Genomic DNA, 20,513 nt, shown 5'->3' on the forward strand with positions numbered 1-20,513 from the left:
ACAATAAATTCACTTCTGAACTCATTTGATTCTTATAATTTATTTTTCTTGTTCCTGAGGCATATGGTCGATAGGGCTGAGCACGGATCGGTCCAATTCGATTATTTATAAATCACCAGTACCATACCAAACCTTGATTATTTTAAAATTGAAGGTACCAGTACTGAACCAAACATAAAAGGATCCAATACCGTATTGTACCAATTTTACAGTTCAATACAGTTCGGTTCGGTGCTATTTTCGATTCTAAAAATTTTAGAAAACACAACTTTAATCTCATCTTTAATCAAATACATTTAGAGAAAATATAATTACCAACCTAAAAAAAGTAGCATGAAAATCTGAATTAAAATTGCAATCACATTCTTGAACAACCTGTTTCGTAATTCAGTCACTTGCAAATACAATAATTCATTCAATATTCAAATACAAACTATTAAAATATATGTTACTGCTAGCATAAAAATATTTTACAGATGACAATCATTAAAATAAATAAATTTATAAACTTTATGTAGCACTAAAATACATGTCCAGAATTAATAAAGAAATGTTATTACCTCCCCTTAAAATTATTACTTCACATTTAATCTTGGCATAAGGGACTCACCAATCTTAGGATCTTGAATAATTTCTACAATAAAAGTAAAAAATTACGTCAATAAAACTTAACAGCATCAAAAATAAATAAACATATGTAAGAAGTTATGTTTTGACAATTTTTTTGTTAAGTTTTGCTTCATCCTTTTCAAAAAAAAAATTAAACTGTAAATATAATTTAATACATTTTTTTATATTTTAATTAATTTCCCATGTCGACGCCAACACGGCCGTGTTGATGCCTGTGTTCCCAACACGGGCTGGTGTTTATGCCCGTGTTACTCTCTGTGGCCGTGCTCTCTAAAAGCTTCTTTTTCTTTGATGTTTGATGCATCCAACACGGCCGTGTTGAAAACACGGCCAGTGTTGAAACTAACACAGTCATGTTCAACTTTCTCATGCCCATACTTAGCTCGTTTCGGCAGCTTTGACGTCCAATTATGCTCCAATTATTCCCTTTATCATTCTTTGACTTCTTTTGGACCTAATGCACACAAACAGACGCATAGGGTAAGTGTTGAGACCAATTCACATCCAAATGTCCATAGAATCAATCTTAAAAACTACATTTAGATGTATGTATTTTACGCACATCAAATAACCCCACACTTAGCTCATTGCTTGTCCTCAAGCAATCAAAAGTAAAATAAGGAAAAATAGTATGTATACTAGATTACTAGTATCAATATACTATGTGACATATTAATATATATAACTTATAACTTTTATAGAGTATAAAGTATATTATAATATTAAAGTTATTTTTAATATGTATTATTTTTTATATTTCGATAAAATTGCTTCAATTATATAAATGATAAATATAAAATAGTTTTTTTATAGAGTATATGTATTATTTTTTTAATATGTATTATTTATAAATATATGTAAAAAATTCGGTTCTACGGTTTGGTCCGGATCAGTAAAAGACGGATCGGTTCTGGTACGGTTACAGTACAGTTTTTACTAAAGAACCAGTACCATACCGTAATAGTAAAATAAAATCGGATCGGTACAATTCGGTTATAAAAACTTTTGGTTTTTTTCGGTTCTGATATTTTTCGGTACGATTATTCGGTTCAGGCGGAATCACCGAGATCCATGGTTAGCCCTAATGGTCAATAAGGCCATGTTCTTCTACAGTACTGTGCAGACTATGGAATTTCTTGTTTAAGTAATTTTTAAAAAAGAAAAAATATTAAACTTAAGCTTCATTTGACCATAATTGAAAAAAAGAATTGAACTCTATTTATATGTCAACAAACACATTAATATTGAAAAAAAAAATTAAAATAAAAAGAGCACACATATAATAGTAATTAACAAGAGAAACTCCTAATTGTAGCTAATTAAACACCTATAATCCTAGCAGCTACTATTTGTAAAACAATTACTTTGTCTGTTAACTTTACAGCGAGGCTAAGCACCTTCTTCCATCTTCTGCAGGCCTTCTAGACCTCTGTTGGCCTCTGATTCTTTAGCAGTATCATACGAGGCATGCAGGCCGAACAGGAAGTAGTAGATCAGCAAAATACCAGTCCAAATAGCAAACCTTACAAATGAATCTCTGTCAATAGATCCAAGAAGGAATATGTTGATGAATACTGAAGCAGATGGCAACCATGGCACTAGTGGAACCCCCCATAGTTTTGGAGCTCTTGCCTGTGGAACAAAAACACTGATTCCTAGTGTTGCGAAGAACCATATTGGTACTGTAATCGCATACCCAATCCAGCCATCCACTTGGGCACCCCATATTGCAGCATTGGCAATTGAAGTAACGAGAATGACTACAAGGCATACTGTGAGTTTAAGGCGATTTGCAGATGTTGTTTCGCCACTGACATAGTAGCGGCGCACGAGAAGTGCCAAGGCTACTAACATGAAGATGAACAGCGTGGAGATTGAGAGAAGATTGGAGAGAACTTCGAGCTTGGTGAAGAAAGCAATGACAGCAGTAGCAGTGAGCATGACAATGGTGGCGTTTACTGGAGTACCAGTCTTTGCATTTACGTGAGCTAACCAAGGAGGCATCATATGGGTACGAGCAATGTGTGTGAGGTACCTGGCTTGACCTACTGCTGAAACAAGCAGAACTGTCGTCATTCCTTTCAGTGCACCTAATGAAACAATGTATTTAGCCCAACCCCAACCGACAGACTGAAACGCCACAGAAAATGGAGCATCTGGATCGATCTGCTTGTATGGAACCATGAGGCACAATGTTATGGCCATCAGACAATATAACAATGTGGTTAAAGCCATTGAGCCCACAAGACCAATTGGTATGTCCCGAGCAGGATCTTTGGTCTCTTCAGCCATGGTGGAAACAGCATCAAATCCAACATAAGCAAAGAAAAGAACAGCTGAAGCATTAAAGACGCCGCGAGCACCGTAAGGAGCAAAGTCCCTGTAATTCTTGGTGTCTGCATTGACAAGGCCAGCAATGATGATAAAGAGAATGACAACAATGTGGATAATGGAGGCAATGTAGTTGAAGCGGGATGAACCCTTTGTGCTAAGGACAGCAAGGACGCAAATGACGGCAATAACAACAACAGCAATGGGGTCAAGGTGGCCATAGTCCTCAGGAAGGCTGTGGGCTATGATCCGGAAGTTCTCAGGTTTGTGGTTCAATAGAGTGGCGAAATAAGACGTCCATGCACGAGCAACAGCAGCACCACCAATTACATACTCGAGAAGGATGTTTCCAGCTGCAATGAAAGCCATGAAGTCACCTAGCTCTACCCTCAGATATGCAAATGACCCACCTGAAAACAAAAAATAAAATTACTATTATCTTTTCTATAAGAACATATACTATAGTCAGAAATGAAAAGGTTTACCACTAGTCAAGTTTCCAATAACAAAATTTGCTTACGCAACTCCAATTGACAATATATATATCTACATAAAATGTGAACACATGCCTACTGTATTGGTCAAATTTATACTAATCATGTATTTATATATAAAATTAATATTTTTCTAAGTTTCTTCAGACACTATAGATCATGATCATCATCTAATTCTTGCATTATTATATGTGTATATATATTTAATTAGATGAAACATGTGCCAAACTGGTTAAGGTCAACAACTGATTGTATGCTGCTAGCTAGTCTTATCCAAACATATCTTCTAATTAATATGCATGAAAAATCAAGTCTTTATCTTAAAAAAATCATTACTTGAGTCAGAAATTAAATATTCTTTTTCTCATGATCCCAGATACTCATTGGATCAGAACCCTTTTTCTTTATTCAAAAAAATAATTTATTTAATTAAATTGGGCTCCGACTGAGGTCACTGTAAATTTATTTAGCGTACCTGCAACGGGAATTTCGACGGCGAATTCGGTGTAACAGAAGACAGAAAGCATGGCTGAAATTCCTGAAACCACATAAGACAAGACAACGGCAGGGCCTGCAACGGACTGAGCCTCGAGACCAGTAAGAACGAAAATTCCAGCACCGATAACAGCCCCAATCCCGAACCAGATAAGGTCCCACCAAGTGAGGTTCTTCTTCATCTGATGCTCACTTCGTGCCTTAATCTCATTGATCTCGGTTGAGTCCATGGATCGAGCCAGTAACCGGTCTTTAAATCGCATAGGAGTCTCACTTAGCGCCTTCAAGTAGCTCCCCATGCTCTGAAACGACTCCTCCGGGATGAAATCTGATTTCGTGCATGAGCACCCCCTCCTTCTCACCCCTTCATCTCCATCTCCTACGACTCCCATATTTTTCTACAAAAACTTTTCAAATCTCAATACACAATTCCGGAAATCCCTTAAATGTAACAGTAAATAACAAACAATATATCAACCCAGACTGATCCTGAATCGCTAATTACAAAAAAATTTTGTTCTGCCCAGTTTGTGAAGTCATTCGTGAAGTAACCTCATTTAAATAAGTGCGTGAGTACTGCTGTAAGAACAACAAGGAAAGAAAAAGAAACTAGAGAGAAAGAGAGAGAGAGAGAGAAAGCAGACAGTTTAGTTTACCTGGTCGAGAAGAAGAGAGAGAAAGTAGAGAGAGAATTTGCCGGAGATCGGAAAAGTATGAGGTGTGGTGGTATTATCACAGTTTCCACACAAGTCGGAGGGCGCGGGAAAATAAACGAATGAAAACCACATCAACAGACAAAACAATCTTTTTTATATGCAAATGCAAGCAAGAACAAAGTCAATGAATCTGGATTGTTACCGGCTACAGCCGGTAACAATTGACGCCAAAGATTCTGTTGTAAATGTACACGTGTACGAATCAGATTTTGTTTCTTCTAATTTTTGCCTATAGGATACCAGCTAATGATTTTTCTAATTATGGGTATTTTTTCTAATTATTACTGGAAGAGTGAATCTTTTTTTCTTATGTTATTTATTATTATAGAAAGATAACTGCAAAATGGTTTATTCTGTGACATTAACGTAAAGATACCGAAAATAGAGCAGAGGAAATAATTTAATAGTCTTTTTTTAAATAAAAAAAAAGAGAGAAAATAAAGGGTTTTGAGTTTTAAAAACAATATTGTCTAGGTACATTGTTTTCTTTTATTTTGTATCTAGACTATATTATTCTCGAAATTCAGATTTTTTCCCTTTTATACGTCCGGATTAAAATATCAAAATAAAAAAATCATTAGCTGTCATTGAATGGGTTTTTATTAGAAAAATATTGTTAATGTCATAAAATTATTGATAAATGAAATATTAATATTGATTTAATTTTAAAATTACGAGTTTCGAGTTCGAGCTAAATCGGAAATAATTAGTTTAAACATTTGAGAAGATAAGTGGGAGAAAATTGGCACACAGCAATGATAGAACCAAACCATTAAAATGACTTGCAAAAATGCCATGAAAATGATCTTCTTGACCATCTTTTCTAGCCAGCCTGGATTTTCAGACGTTTCACATGATATCAGAGGTCAACCATTCATACTCCAGCAGGAAAAGTCAACTAATTTGATAAAAGGAATAATTAATTTCCAATTTGAGAACAGAAAAAAGGAAACTCAAATGTTTCCTATTTAAGTTTAGGAGAATTAATTATATCATATATCACAACTTTCTGCCATTAACTAAGAAAATATATTTAAGTTTAGGAGATCATTCTTTTCATTTTTAATTTTTCTTTATAAAGTCAAATTCTATTTATAGATAATTATTGATGAATGATTAAGTGGTCATTATTATTGGACCCTAATTACTATGATTAATTAACACCTTCCTCTTTTATAATATGGATCTCATTTACTTTGCATGCACCTCAAATCATGTGACTACACTAATGAGTAATACTTTAAATGGTCCTTTCAAAAAAAAAAAAAAAAAAAACTTTAATTGGTTAACAAAAAACTTTAAGAATTCGACTTTTCTAGAAAATGTATTTGTTATGTTAAGAATTAATGAAAATTATAATAGGAAAAATAATTAATAGCTGCTGTCCATGACTTGGTATCCCCCCCTTACAAAACTGGAGCTTTCACAAAGTGGACAGCTTACTTCTTGCTGTGCACTTTTAGCTCTTTTCATATAGCCGCGGATATAAATATTTAAATATTAAAAAAAATTAAAATTTATTCTCTGATAGGTTGAATTGAAAATTAAAATATTGAACTGACTGATTAATATAAATTTAAAGACGTAAATATGTATTTAATTTTATTTATTTATTTATCATTTTTAATTAAAGGGATGATAAGGCCACGTCATCCTTTTCCATTTAAAGAGAAGACTTAGAGGGATGTGTTATCCTTTTTGGCATTTATATATTTCTAAGTTAAAGAGTGCTATTGGTGTGACCCCAATTATATAATAACTCATTTGCTTATATACTTCATTTATTTATTTTAAAAGAAATTATGTTTCTTTTTTCATTATTAACAAGTGTAGAATCAACATTTTAATTTCAATCTTAAGAAATCAAAGAGACTTTAGGCTGTAAGAAAAAACTAACAGAAAAGAACGAAAAACATATTGTGGTTAACAAAATTGTGCAATTATTTTTCAATTATTGTTACTATTAATCTCACATATTATTCGAAAGTGTTTTTATTAGTTCCATTAATTTTCATCAGGAAACTTGGTTGTCCAAAAGTGAGATTTAAGCTACTAAAGCCATGGTTCTTTTTCCCCTCTTTTCGCTTTCTTGCCACCCAATTACTCAAATAAATCATAGAGATTATTTAGATTTCCATGTCTAGTGTAGAAGTCTAGTGATCCCACTTATATTGAATCCACCAAATCAAAGCCCCTACTAGTGAAGTAATGAAGGGGCAAAGTTATAATAAATGGGGCAGCTCAATAAGAAGAATTAAACTTAATCCAATTATCAGAATTACTAGAACTTAGTTGGTGATCGGACCTTAATACTTACAAATGATTTATACTATTATTATTCATTATTGAGTACTAATTACTCCCTTCAATGCTATAGATATAGAAAGATAATTTAATCTAATTTAACTAGTTTATTTTTTTAATTAAATCTATTAAATGTTTTCTTAATCCAAATAAATTACTAAAAAATGATAATTAGTAAATTACTAAAAAATGAAAATTAGTATGGAATGAAAGAAATAATAACGGAAAAATGTTTTAACAATTACCACAAAATTTAAGCCTTCAATGAAGACATAGCATATTGCAATCAAGCAATGCTCTCTAAGACTGACCAATATGTCTCCACCAAACCTAAACTCCAACCATAATGACATCGCCTAGAAGAAAATGTTTTATTAGGCATTGCATTGGCCTTTTACATCCATATTGACATGAAAAACGTAAGAGAAAATATTACAGCAAACCTGGTCACAATCTTCAAATTCTGGAATCCAAGAACCAACCAAGGGAGAAAAAAATCATTTGCCACATTGCACACAGAGATCCTCTCCTGCAAGCTATGCATGCTTCATATATGCTACAATGACGAAATGTGTAATGATCACAGTGCTTTAATGAGTCTCTACACCGGGTCTCAAAATTGACACTGTACATCCCAACAAGGGCTGTACAATTCAAGATTTCTATATCAACTATCAAGTTGAACAGCAAAATGCCGCTTTAGCATGAATGAGAATGATGGTAAAAAAAGAATGAATTTAACATTTAAACTACAAAATTGAACAAGGTGAAAATAATATGAACAATGAGGAATGCGGCACCCACCGTCGTCCTGGAAGCTAAACCGCCTGTCAACTATGTGAACAGAGTTACAACGTCTCTACGGTACCCTCTTACAATCAACAGCCTTGGCACATTTTCTACTAATAGATCCATGTATTCCATGTATAAGTATGCTGGGTGGCTGATTGGAGGTGGTGGTAGACTCACAAGCACAACTGCTGCCATTCTTGAGTATCTCAATATTGTTGAATTCAGTTTCAGGGTTGTGTAAAGGAATTTCTCAATCTGTTGCTCGTTCACCACCACAGGTTTCCCATCGGCCATCAGTGCAGTTCCTTCCCCTTGAGCTCTAGACTTCATTTCAGACAAGTAACTAGTAATTCGCCGCTGAGCAGCAGTGAATGCTTCTAGTGATTCATCTTGTTGAGCGCCATCTGCTTGTGCATCCCATGATTTCATTGATACGACAATTACTTCTGCCTGCATCCTGAGATCATACAGAAATTTTTTCACATCAGCTTTGAGCTCCTCTGCATCCGAATCCTCCTCTGCAATGCAGAAGACCTGAATCTTACAACTCTCAAAACTTTCCTTTGTAAGGAGGAGCTGGGAAAGAAGAAGCATCAGACCACCATCTCTGACAATCCAATATAAATCAATGGTACCATACTGCCTTTGATACTCATTGGGCCACTCATCAAGACCCTTGACAATAACAACCGCTTTGTTTGCTACAATGCAGTCATTAATTATCCCAACAAAAGTGGCTGGGATTTCAGTTAGGTTTTCACGACGCCATATCTCAGGATATCGCATCACCACAATGTTGGGCTTAAGGTTACCGAGGCCCATAGTCTGGATAATTCCACGAAACCCTTCAGACATATTGGGGGCTACAACTATCTCTGCTACACCTTCACAATTCTTGTAGTCAATATAGGTACTAAGTTGCTTGCAGGCTGCCTTGGCATCTTCAGCATGTTCGTGGTAATCCCCATCTAGTATAGACACAAAGATAGACATCCCACGGCCCTTTTTCTTCATGCAATTTGCAAAGTCAGCAAGTTTGGGATGGCAAGGTACATTTTCTGGCAGCTTTCCCCATGGCCGGCAGAATATGAGGGGAATGGGATACCAGTTCTTTGGGTGGACTTGACTAGCTGTTAAAGCAATTGTATATTGATCACAAAGAAAAGATGCAATTGTATGTAAATAGCAAATAGCAAAAGCAAAGCAAGAGAAAGAAAGAAACATTATTAACTAAAAAAGACTTCTGGTCTGCTATAAAACCTTTTAATACTGGATATTTTACTTTTATATACTTGGAGATGATTTAAGTAGAAGGAAGGGAAGAAAAAAAGTGAAAAAGAAAAACGTGAGTCAGAAACATTGACTTTGGACTGCCCAGTTCTTGCACCATTAACTATGCATAGTGACAGTATCTTAATTAAAAATGACAACCATCGGTATCAACATGCAACGGGAATTTATTCACATATTAAATTACTGCAGGGCATACACAAGAAGTGCTGCGTCCTGCAACTTTCAACTCTGAGGCCCCAACCCCCACCCTGAAAGAGAGATTGACTACAAGCAGTAATATCACATGCGACCAGATAAAAATGATATTTACTTTGACAACAAACATACCTCCAAGAGACCGAAGACTGCGAAGAGCTAACTGAAAATATGCACTCTTGAAACCATCACCCCAGTCCCCAGCCTTTCCTTTAATGCTCACATAGTAATATATGAGGCTTGCAAGGGCCAGAGACACAACCGTGAATGACCAAGAAATCAAGAACATAATAACTGCAGGGGAAGTGAACAACAGTAAGCATGATTCTCCAACAAATACACATCCACACTCATTTGCGTGCATAATAAGCAAAGAAGCATGTATATTAGCACGTCCATACATGCAGAAATCCACAACTCCTGTACACAAACTCGTGCATGTTCATATAGCATATTTCACTTTATTATATTGTGCTTCATCTATATATTCTTCTTTAGTGATGAACGCAACTTGAGATGATGATTTAATATTTTATAACGATTTGCTAATCATAGACAATATCTGCAGAGTTTCAAGATTAATGTCCTGGACCAGGGTGATATCAGAAAATTCTTCAAAGGGGGCAGAGCTTACTTGGGGCCTCTATTGACAATGAGACAAAACTTAATATCATCTACCTTTTGTAGCATCATCAAGGGAGGTTTCAAGCTTGGAACCCTTTAAAAGTCATATATAAATGTATAGCTAAAGATTAAAACATGTTTTCTTCTTTCCATTTCTGCAAAGATTCTCACTTTTTTTCCAAATAAAGACTATTAATTACTGTACCATGGTGGTAAGGAATGGTGATGCTATTAAAAGCGAGCTCTGGAACTTATATAATCGATAGCAGTTTTTTCCATCCTAATACCTAAATAAATATAATAGTATTAATTGTTTTTTTTTTGGTTCCAGAGTTCATACCAGTAAGATAATGTAAATTCATTACCCAAAACAATCCACTGGTAGATCACAAAATTAAATAAACAACCTTAACAGTTAACACTCCTGTGAATGCATAATTCCCAGAATATCTATTTTCTTAATGTGGCCAAAGTTAGCATCCGATGAGCAACCCCAAAATGATGAAAATAAAGATGTTTTCTTCGTTCTCCACCCTCTTAGTGGAGTAGAATAGAATTCCAAAAGCACCACTTAGCAATATCATAGGAAGTTTTTCTGATTATCGAATTATTCATAAGACGTACATCAGTACCCTCACAAATATTAATGGGAAAAGGGAACTGACAGGATGTATTTCCCTTTTACTGAGTATTGAACTGTCACAGATGCCCTATGTCATGATCAGGCAAAAGCAACTCCAAATTTAGAATTGAAAAGCTGCAAGTACTGACGCTGAAAAATCTTAGACCTTTATTAGATCTTCTTGTAAATAAAAGCAAAGCATGACAATAAGAAAGTTAAAGGATGCATACCAATACAAAGTGATGCTCCAAGAAGAGAGAGGCTCCAATGGTGAAACTTCCATCGTGGTCGCCAACTGGGAGCATCTAGAAGATCCAGAAGGAAGCAAGACAAGTTCACACCAGAATAACACAGAAGGAAGAACATAGTAATAGTTGGTGTGATAAGATCCAGATTCCCAATAATGACACACCCAATACAAATAAATGCTGTGAAGAGAGTAGCAATGTGAGGTTCGTGCCCATCTGCAACTTTGAAGTAGTTGAGAACTGGCAGAATATCATCGTTGGCTATTGCTGCAAGTAGACGTGGAGCACCTGTAAGGCTTTGAAGAGCCGCCCCTAAGGTTGAAAGAATAATGCCAATGTACACAATTGCAGGGAAAGGCCAAGCAACAGTAGCTGTGAGTAGCCTACATAAAAGGTACAGTTCAGCAACAGTAGCAAGTACTAGTACACAAATTATAAGCGCAATTTCCTTAACCCAAACCAGCAGCTATGTTCTACAAATTATCAAGACGTCAGAGATAATTCAATGTTCTACCAAGTACCAAAAGAAGAAAGTCAAGAAAACAGAAAATAAGGAGTGAATGCACTAGACCAGAAAAACAATGAAATTATGTACAAGGGTAGGAAAAAGGAAATAGCCAACAACTTTAGCTGTTCAGCTTTGGAAGATGAGCAAGTGCACAACTTCAACACCTATACCATCATAAAAACAAGTTGTGAAGATACTAGAAATAAAAAAAATTCTCCATCTGTATCCCATTTATCATTGCAAATCATATCCTTATTCTCCTTACCATGATTAGAAAGAAAATTTCACGGATAGATTCTAGATCAGTACATATGGAAGTAAATTATACAATACATACTAGATTTTACGTACAAGCAAAGGAAGACACTGAAAATGAAAGACGGGATCTACACCCCCCTGGGGCTGCAAACTAGAACCATTTTTCGTCTTTCACATAGAAAACAATACATGAAGTCAAGGTAACAGGGATGCATGCTTGATATAACAATACAATTACCTGTCTGTTAAAAGCTTGTTTCTGGTAGCAAGAGCTCCAAATAATAACACAGAGACCAAGTACATTGCAGTAGTTGTGAGAGTCGCAGCCAGTGTACCAACAGGAATTGAACGCTGAGTGTCCTTAAGGGATGCTGATCTATTAGAACCTGCCATAATTCCTGTTACGGCAGGGAAAAAGAGACCAACCAAAGCACTGGAGAGAGAGAGAGAGAGAGAGAGAGAGAGAGAGAGAGATTAGAAGAAGCATTAAAAGGAATCCATTCCCTTGAGAAAATGCATTGCCATATTTCATTGAAAATGGATGGTTGACAAATCAGAATTTGGAAGCACTGAAGTCAAATCGTAAGCGATGAAAGAAACTATCAAATGCTTCAAGGGTAATGCAGAATGGGCACCTATCAGAATATAAGTGATGGTTGCAATAGTTTTACTTCATTCTGGGAGAGAGAAGGATTTTACATAAGAGAAAAATGCAGTACTTTAAAACTTTTTCCAGGAATCTCTCTATCATTTATAATCATATAAAACTAAATGAAAATAAAATATTATCCCTACTCCAATATTTGTAACATATAAATGGTTCCGAATTCTTCTTTAATGATGATAGGCTCTAATCTGTTATGTTACTAAAAAGATGAGAGGAAAGGAGAAACTCTTCAAAGTACCAGGTGCACTGAACAATACTGCACCTTCTTAACATGAGACCCCCATTTCCATATTTATAGGTTGATACACAGGAATGTAAGGGTACAGGTGCACTTTCAGTGACTTCCATTCAAAGAATTAAAACAGTAGTTTGTTATATATTTTACTCTTGTTGAGCTCCACAAGCATATCCAACCTCAAACACAAAATTTATGCATTCAAATTCAATGACAGGTCCCCACCACAATTCTCCTGCAGCTACAATAATTTAAAGAAAATAAGTTGCATTAGTGATGCAATGAAACATCACTAATTGCAAATTGACTCATCAAAGAAGCATGTGCTGGTCTTTATCCTAACAGTAGAATCAGCAGTTGGCAACCAGTATGCAAAAACTGTGACCCTAGGCAGACAAATTGTGACATGGTCACGTGAAAACAATACATCTGATAAAAAATAGTCCAACTTGACAACATTAACTTTAGAAGGCAACATAATATAACAATTAATAGCACATTTACTTGAAATTCCAGTAAGTCTTTCCTTCAGGATCAGGTATGCCAGCATCATTGGTAAACTGATATTCTGAACTCCAGTTATCTTTGAAGCTTTCCAAACTCAAGCCCGTGATTCCAGCTGAACCAATCAATGCAAGAGAAAGGAATAATTTTATTTCTCCACCCAAAAGATTCAGAAACAAATTTAATCAAGTAGTAAATATCCACACATTCACATAAGCACACAAATTCAACTTCTTTCTTATACATCTAGCCATTACTTCCAGAGACCATAATTTTTTCTCCCCTTACTGTGGGCATTTTCTAAGCAAAGTGTTTGATGTCAGAAGGCAATTTGAGCTAGATCTAATTAGGGATTGACCAGAAATCAGAAAACAAGCAACTAAATGAAAGGAAAAGTAAAGTAAGAGTAGTATCCTTGACAAACTAGTAACGTGAATTCAGAATCAGAAATCTGAAACATGTCTTCTCAAGAAAACATAATTAAATTTGCATCACATGCTAGATACTCATAAAAATAAGTTCAATCCAAAGCTTAATATCAAATATAGACAGTGATTACTAACATGTGTCACTCCTTGTATATTATAATCCGAATGAATGGTATTATTAACCATTTGGAAAGCACATTCATAAGAATTAGAGACTTACGTGCTGGATCATCCTTCCTTGCCAAAAAGATACCAACAAATATGCAAAACAGCGAGAACAGAACAGGTATAAGGAAAGCAGGTGCCACCCGATTAATCATTTTGACACCACCAAACACAATGAAGCATAAGATGAGAGTCACAACAATCCCATAAATTTGCAGGTCATGTGAACTTGGACTTTCTATTGGTCCCACAGTATCTGTGGTATTAACATGAGTGATAGTTTCTGCATTAAAAACATGTGGCAAAAGTAAAATAAATTAGTATAGTGTTTGTTCCCAACATCTCAAAGCAGTATGGTCATACTATTTGTATCAACTACTGAAGAAAATTACTAGTCATTACCTCTAAATATACCAGCAGCAGGCACGGCTTTTAAAAAGGTTTCTACAGCTCCCAACACATACCTGAAACCACACAAGCAAATGAAAAGCATAGATGTCAAGAAAAGAACTTAACAGTTCCTATATAAAGCTACAAAGATAACAGAATGCACTAGGAAGCCTCAGATCTGACTTCCTAATAGTCATGGACCTCAACCCTACATATCAATGCGGCATCACAAAAAAGGTTCACAAAATTTACTCACAGAGCTCCAGCAACTGCATTCCCAAGGAAGAAACATAGTCCAATGCTAACTCCAACCTCCGGGCCAAGGGCACGACCAATGAGATAATATGGTCCCCCACCCTAGAATGAAACACATTAATCAAATTGCTTACAAGTAAATGCACCATGGAACAAATTAATAAGAAACTAAGTTATGACACACTGAACATAAGCAAATTCATAACTGCAAGTATCAGTCTCTATGAATCTAATGCAAGTAGAGTAAGAACCCGTTGCACGTTACATCAAGCATTAGAAGTGCAAATATAGAATTAAGCATATGCAAACATAGACCAGCGAAAAAATACTTGGAAAAAGAATAAAACAAGCCAAGAAGATGCTAACGTGAATAGGCCTCTCAGTTGCAAAGGTGACTAGTACAAATCTCACTTTAATGGTTATAGCATAACCCCATTCTTTGTGATGCATTATCAAATATACGCAAAGAAAACCTTAATCATGCTGCCTACTGGCCACATTAATTGAGTAGGTATTAAGGATGCACAAACAGTGAACATTTCCTTGCTTTGGAAACACAGCAGTAAGACTCATAAAAGTTAAATTAACATTTAAACAGAAGAAGCATGTATTAGGAAGAGTTGAAAAACATGTACTGAACAGCAGGTTCAAAAATATGACCTCTAAAGCATGACTAAGCTTAACGTTGAAAAAACTATTTTCCTAGTATCACAAAAATTGTCTTCCCAAATGGTATAAGAAACGAATTAATGATGCCGATGTCTACCTTCATTGCACCATTAGTTGCAATAGCACTCAACGAAATTGATGTTAAGAAAGTGCACAGACCACAAAATGCTACCAGCAGTAGTGATTCGCCTATGCCAGCCATGCCAACAATCCTGCAATTTTCACGAGCCAAAAAAGTAAAGACATGAATCTAGAAATTGATCACTCAACATCTAGACAAACTTAAAACAGTACAAATGAACTGAGATTAAAAAGAAAGCAGTTGTAAATCCTAAGCATTACAATAGCTATAGAGGAGGGGAGAGAAGAGAGTCAAGAAGAAATGACTGTCTACCCACTCCCAACATGTAACATTAGATAAAAGCTTTGTTTAAAAATAATCTAATGTCTCAACAAAAGGGCACAAGTAACCAAATAACAAAAACAAAATTATCAGTTTCACTATCTTCCCTACCAACATTATGCTCCAAACACTCTTCACAACTTTTTAAGATCATACTTGTGACAACGTCCCGTGGAAATAACTAAGGGTGAGCTAACGATCTATTCAGTTTGTTTTGAGCCATACTGGATAAACATAATTAACGAACATATATAAAACTATACCATTCGGTTCTCCAATTTGAATCCTTATCTTTTGAGTTATTGTGGGTTAAAGTATTTTTATTTTTATATTTAAAATATTTATGTCAATTAAAGGCTCTTAATATGACAATGAAAAGTTTTAATTTATTCATAATTTTATCAAATTACATAAATTCTTCTTTAAAAGATTAGATTTCACAATATTACTAAAATAATTCATTAATAAACATAAACTTAGGTTCAGATCGGTTCGGTTAAAATTTTAAGGACCGAAATAATTTTAAAGTGAAATGAACTGAACCACTTGGTTTGGTTCCAGTTCAGTTTGGTCACCCCCAGTAATCGCTCCCACTCCTAATCATATGGAAACTCAAGTTCAGGACAAACAAAAAGTCAGTTCCAGCCAAGTAAATCATCAGACATTTACCACTACAATTTAGAAGTAAATGGTATGCCAGGTTTGTATGGCTGAAGTATCTTCAGAGCTGGTCACTCCCCCACCACATACCCACCAACAAGGCAATAAAGAAACAAAAATCTCTCAGGTCCTTGCCAGGAATGCAACCAAAGCTCTCCTCATTAAGTTAAGTCATACATAAATGGATTTCAAAATCATATAGAAGTGCCACAGCTCAATTCCTTCTAGCACCCTTTGGCAGCTGGATACAACAGTTATTGTCCCACACTGAAGTGTGGCAACCGTGTAATATGGTACAACTCATGAGCCTCATTTGCATATGTGGAAGATTTCTCCAGAATTTTCCTGTTATTCCAATTGACGCCGCCCAAAAAAGCAGCAAATTCCAAATAAGGAGAACTCTTCAAGAATTTCAAAATAAAGTTACAGAAGAGGACATTGTGACCCTTCTTTCAATAACTCATCTAATTATCTTCTGTAGTACCAAAAATCTATATAGATAAATTAACGAATAATCAATTCAAAGACTGCAGTCTGAAGAAGGAAGCTGACCTTCTCAGAATCGTGCTTATTTCTTTTTTGTTGCCTTTTTTTATTTGGCACATTAATTTGGAGCATAATTGCAGAATCTTCAAGAATAATTATTTGTTGGCTCAATTTAATAGGACAAGAATTTTGCATTCGGCTCCTCTTCTATTTTTTACGATTGATTCTTTTCCTATCTTTTTTATTCTTCCTTCACTACAAAATGTGTAGGGTATGTAGACTAGAGTGTTTTAATGATTCCTTTACTAGGATTATTACCAGTCCCCTTTATGCAGATGAAAACTTTTTCTCTTCCTGTTTCCATCAGCTTAGAATTTCTTACTTTTAGGAGTTTTCTGGTCTTCTCCGTGTTTCTCTTCATTCCCTGTAAATCTATTTCCTTTTTCATAAAACATAATAAAAAGGGTGTCACCAAACCTTCCCCTAAAGCAAGCCCGTGACTACAGTCTACTTCCTTGAGATGTGCATCCATACATCTCCATGAAATAGAGAGGATAAGGAAGAAAAAAAACATCTTAAAAGAACACGCCTAGCAAACAAACATTTTAACAAAGAATGCAACTGTGAAAAAGGAAAAATATATCTACAGGAAAGTTACCAAGTAAAACGGATATAGTAGATAATTCCCAATATGTTCTGCAAGCATGGGACAAAAACGCCCATCATTGTTCCCAATTTAAAATCATTAACCTGCATCATACATGCACAAAAAATATGTAAGAAAGGCTGTTTTATACTTAAATCCTATATTTGTAAAAGAAATGATAAAAGTAATTAATACAAAACGGTTGTCAACTTGCAAGCCTAAGTAGCAAAAGGAAGCTTAACTTTCTAAAACATGCAGGTCCAAAAAGTCAAAAAACAGTGACATGCATCTGATCCATACAGTTAATTTCATTTTAAACGCACAATTTAACATTGATTTCACAAAACAAAACAACACGATTAAAACAAATGGCCCACTCCTTTGGATCATCGTCAGTTAGCAATATATTAGCTTTTTCCACCACTGCCAACACAAGATGTATGCACAAAGAGAGCAAGAGAAAGACATAAATACATGAATTAAGTGTTTGTGCATGTCCAAGGGTCATTATAAATGTTTAGTTCACACACCTTCGAAAATTTATTAAAAATTTAGTTAGCTATCAATAATTCAGTTTATAAAAAAATTAAATAATAATTTAAGAAAATACAAAAATTTAAAAAGATAATCCAAAAATTCTGATGCTTATAATAATGTTATTAAAAGTTTAAATTGACCTAACAAACATCTCTATCATTATCTTTTTTTCTATTTATCTAGATAAATTATCATTCATTGCTTAAAATATAATAACACGAATAATAGAGTATGCAGAACCCAAATTTGTCTTTTAGATTTGTCTTCTTACATACAATGTTGAAATTTTGTGTTCTTTTCAGGTAGAGAAAAGGGGAAAACTGGCAGCTCAGGATAAAAATGCCATAAGATGGACAGGATGGTAAATTTTTCAAAATCAAATACATGTCAAAAAAACAAAGGACCATAACTTTTAAATTGCCCCACCTGAGCTCTCCTGCAACAATTTCATGCATACTCAGTTAATAAGTCAGTCTATGAGGCAGTGAGCCTCATATTAACACCATGACAGAACGAAAAATATGACAAATTATAACAGCATTAGATCATGGAAAAAAAATGGAGTTTCTCCAGGACCCTTCATACCTATATCTCATCCCTTTAACAGTCACGGATCCAACTACCAAACTTTGTTCCATCAAACATGCATACATAAGTCAGTATGAACCAGAGTAGATCATCACTTTGCTAGTTATGTGAAAGCCATTTATGGCAAAAACATTATATCACTACCTAGCAAATGATCTATGAAAATAGTTGTTCGTAAGAAAGAAACTTAAGAGGTTACATGTTCAAGAAATTAACATCAAGAAGTTAACATACTCTTGGACGCTCATAAGCATTGGAAACATCTTCGCCTTCTATAGGACTAGAAGGTGCTACCACCTGCTCTGCTGTCATACTGCACAGCATGCCAAAAGCAGATACCAAATGCCAAAAGTTAATGAGTAGCTTTCAGTTATAACATACAAATTCAATCATAGATACAAGAAGTTTAAGCAGGTGAAAATCATAGAGCATTAAAATATTAAGTACACTGCAATACAACACAGCATGTCGAGCCAACATTTTCCTTGAAATACAAGATGCAGCACGACAGGATCAGCAGACCAAATGCTTCTAGAAATATGAAGTATATAAAAAATTGAAGAACACAAAAATGGTTAAGTAGATTTTGTTAGTAATAGCCACCAGGCAATCCCTCTTCTCCCTTTACTTCATTATTGCTTACATCCTTGCTTGAAAGTGGGATCTGATTTTATATTAAATTTTACGCACTGTCATGTGCTCTACAAGAGTGCTTCACAAGAAAACAACCACTGCCAATAAATCTCAGTCTACTGTCCATGCACGAGTGTCAAACAAGTGTCAATGTGCATAAGCAAAAAAGTTATTCTACACCAGCCAGTTATGGCAGATTTAATTATAGAACAGAAGCAATTTGTAATATACACTAAAAGTTTAGATTTGAAAGACGAATGTATTTCATGGTCAGATAGCATCAATTAAAAGCTGCGGATAACAAAGGTGGAGAGAGAGGGAGTGGGAGAATTATAGTAACAAGAGTGAAGCATGTACCTCTTAAGACCAAGAATATTGACAAGAGAATCAAAACCAAACAATTCCAATCTGTGTTCCCTCTCTGATCCATTAACTCCTCCATTAACAGGAATAGCTGCTTCACTTGCATTATTAGAATGCATGTCCTCTTGAGAACCTACTTTCCTGATAATACATTAAATTTAGCCAACACAACAATTAAATATCACCATCATCGAATAAATTCTAAAATGAAACTCAATCCTAGTGATAAAATGAGCAACATTATCACATTATCCATCTAATTCAACACAAGGAAGAGAGCTAACTTAAAACCTATTCACCTAATTCAACTAATCAAAAACCATAATCAAATAGATAAACAACCAGAAGAATATAATATTATACAAGTACAACAATAATAAGCAAACAGCTACCTTATTGTTAGCCATTGAAAACGACAATTTTACATTAAAATAGCTGACAAAGAGAGAAAGAGGTTTTACTTGGGAGAGGAGGAAGATCCAGGATCGATAGAAGACATTTCAAGAACGGCGCGATCGTGAGCAACCACCGGACGGTACTTGCGACCAAGCTTGCCGTGGAATTCGTCTTCAATGCCACCTCCCTCTACATCTTCATTGTTGTCCATTGTCGGTATGAACTATATTCAAGATCTATTACGTATCTTTTTTCCTTTTTCTGTATACAGATCTAATTATTGTTATTATTACAAAATGAAATGAAAGATGCCAAAGCTTAATGCTAAAGAAATGAAAAGGAAAAAGAAAAAGGAAGAGAGATCTGAGACTGAATATTTCTTTGGTTTATTAAAACAAAAAAAAATGAACGAGAGAGAGAGAGAGAGACGTGCTTTGAAAAATAGTAGAAGAGGAAAACCCGGTTTCCCAGTTGGTTCCCGTTTTATACATAGTGCTAACAAAAAAAAGAGGGAAGATTTTGGTAAAGGATTGAATTGGATTAAGAAGCCGCCGTTTCGGCCTTTTCCTTTTTCTTTTTTTTTTTTCTTCTTCCTTCTTTGTAGTGAGATTTATGTTTTCTTTCTGCTGTGGTCATGACCATTTTTGAATTAACGAATCATGAAATGATTTCATAAGAATTTCAAAGATAGTTTTTGATTCAATATTTTTTAACTAAAATTTAATTGAAAACGAGAAAGTTATCAGTTTTGATGACCTGAAAAGTAAATTAGTTAACTTTTGATTTCTTTTAATTAACTTAAAAAATAAGAAGAAAAAAAAAACCAATCACCTAATTAAAATTATAAAAATTAAAATAAAAAATTATTTTTATATAAAAAATAAAACTTGAAAACTAGTCTAATCAATTTAATTAACTGATTTTTTAATTTAATTTCAGTTGGTTGTTTTAATTGATTGGTTTAATTTTCTTTGTCAT

General features: G+C 34.7%; 2 protein-coding genes across 2 annotated transcripts; both read right to left on the bottom strand.

Annotated features, from left to right (window-relative positions):
• Positions 1-1,825: 1,825 nt before the first annotated feature.
• LOC8266538 (cationic amino acid transporter 1) lies at positions 1,826-4,753 on the bottom strand. The gene is made up of 3 exons (XM_002526568.4): positions 4,607-4,753; positions 3,931-4,348; positions 1,826-3,371 (listed from the first exon to the last, which is right to left on the bottom strand). Exons 1-3 carry the CDS (start codon positions 4,736-4,738, stop codon positions 2,020-2,022), a joined length of 1,902 nt encoding a protein of 633 aa, XP_002526614.2. The 5' UTR covers positions 4,739-4,753; the 3' UTR covers positions 1,826-2,019.
• Positions 4,754-7,583: 2,830 nt separating this feature from the next.
• On the bottom strand, positions 7,584-20,241 carry LOC8266537 (cation-chloride cotransporter 1). Its single transcript, XM_002526567.4, has 13 exons — positions 19,601-20,241; positions 19,134-19,280; positions 18,378-18,456; positions 17,031-17,122; positions 14,921-15,035; positions 14,156-14,256; positions 13,912-13,973; positions 13,565-13,792; positions 12,917-13,031; positions 11,749-11,943; positions 10,727-11,127; positions 9,383-9,544; positions 7,584-8,892 (listed from the first exon to the last, which is right to left on the bottom strand). Exons 1-13 carry the CDS (start codon positions 19,744-19,746, stop codon positions 7,805-7,807), a joined length of 2,931 nt encoding a protein of 976 aa, XP_002526613.1. The 5' UTR covers positions 19,747-20,241; the 3' UTR covers positions 7,584-7,804.
• Positions 20,242-20,513: the final 272 nt, after the last annotated feature.

Source organism: Ricinus communis, chromosome 4 (assembly GCF_019578655.1).
Source record: "Ricinus communis isolate WT05 ecotype wild-type chromosome 4, ASM1957865v1, whole genome shotgun sequence".
Taxonomy (NCBI): Eukaryota; Viridiplantae; Streptophyta; class Magnoliopsida; order Malpighiales; family Euphorbiaceae; genus Ricinus; species Ricinus communis.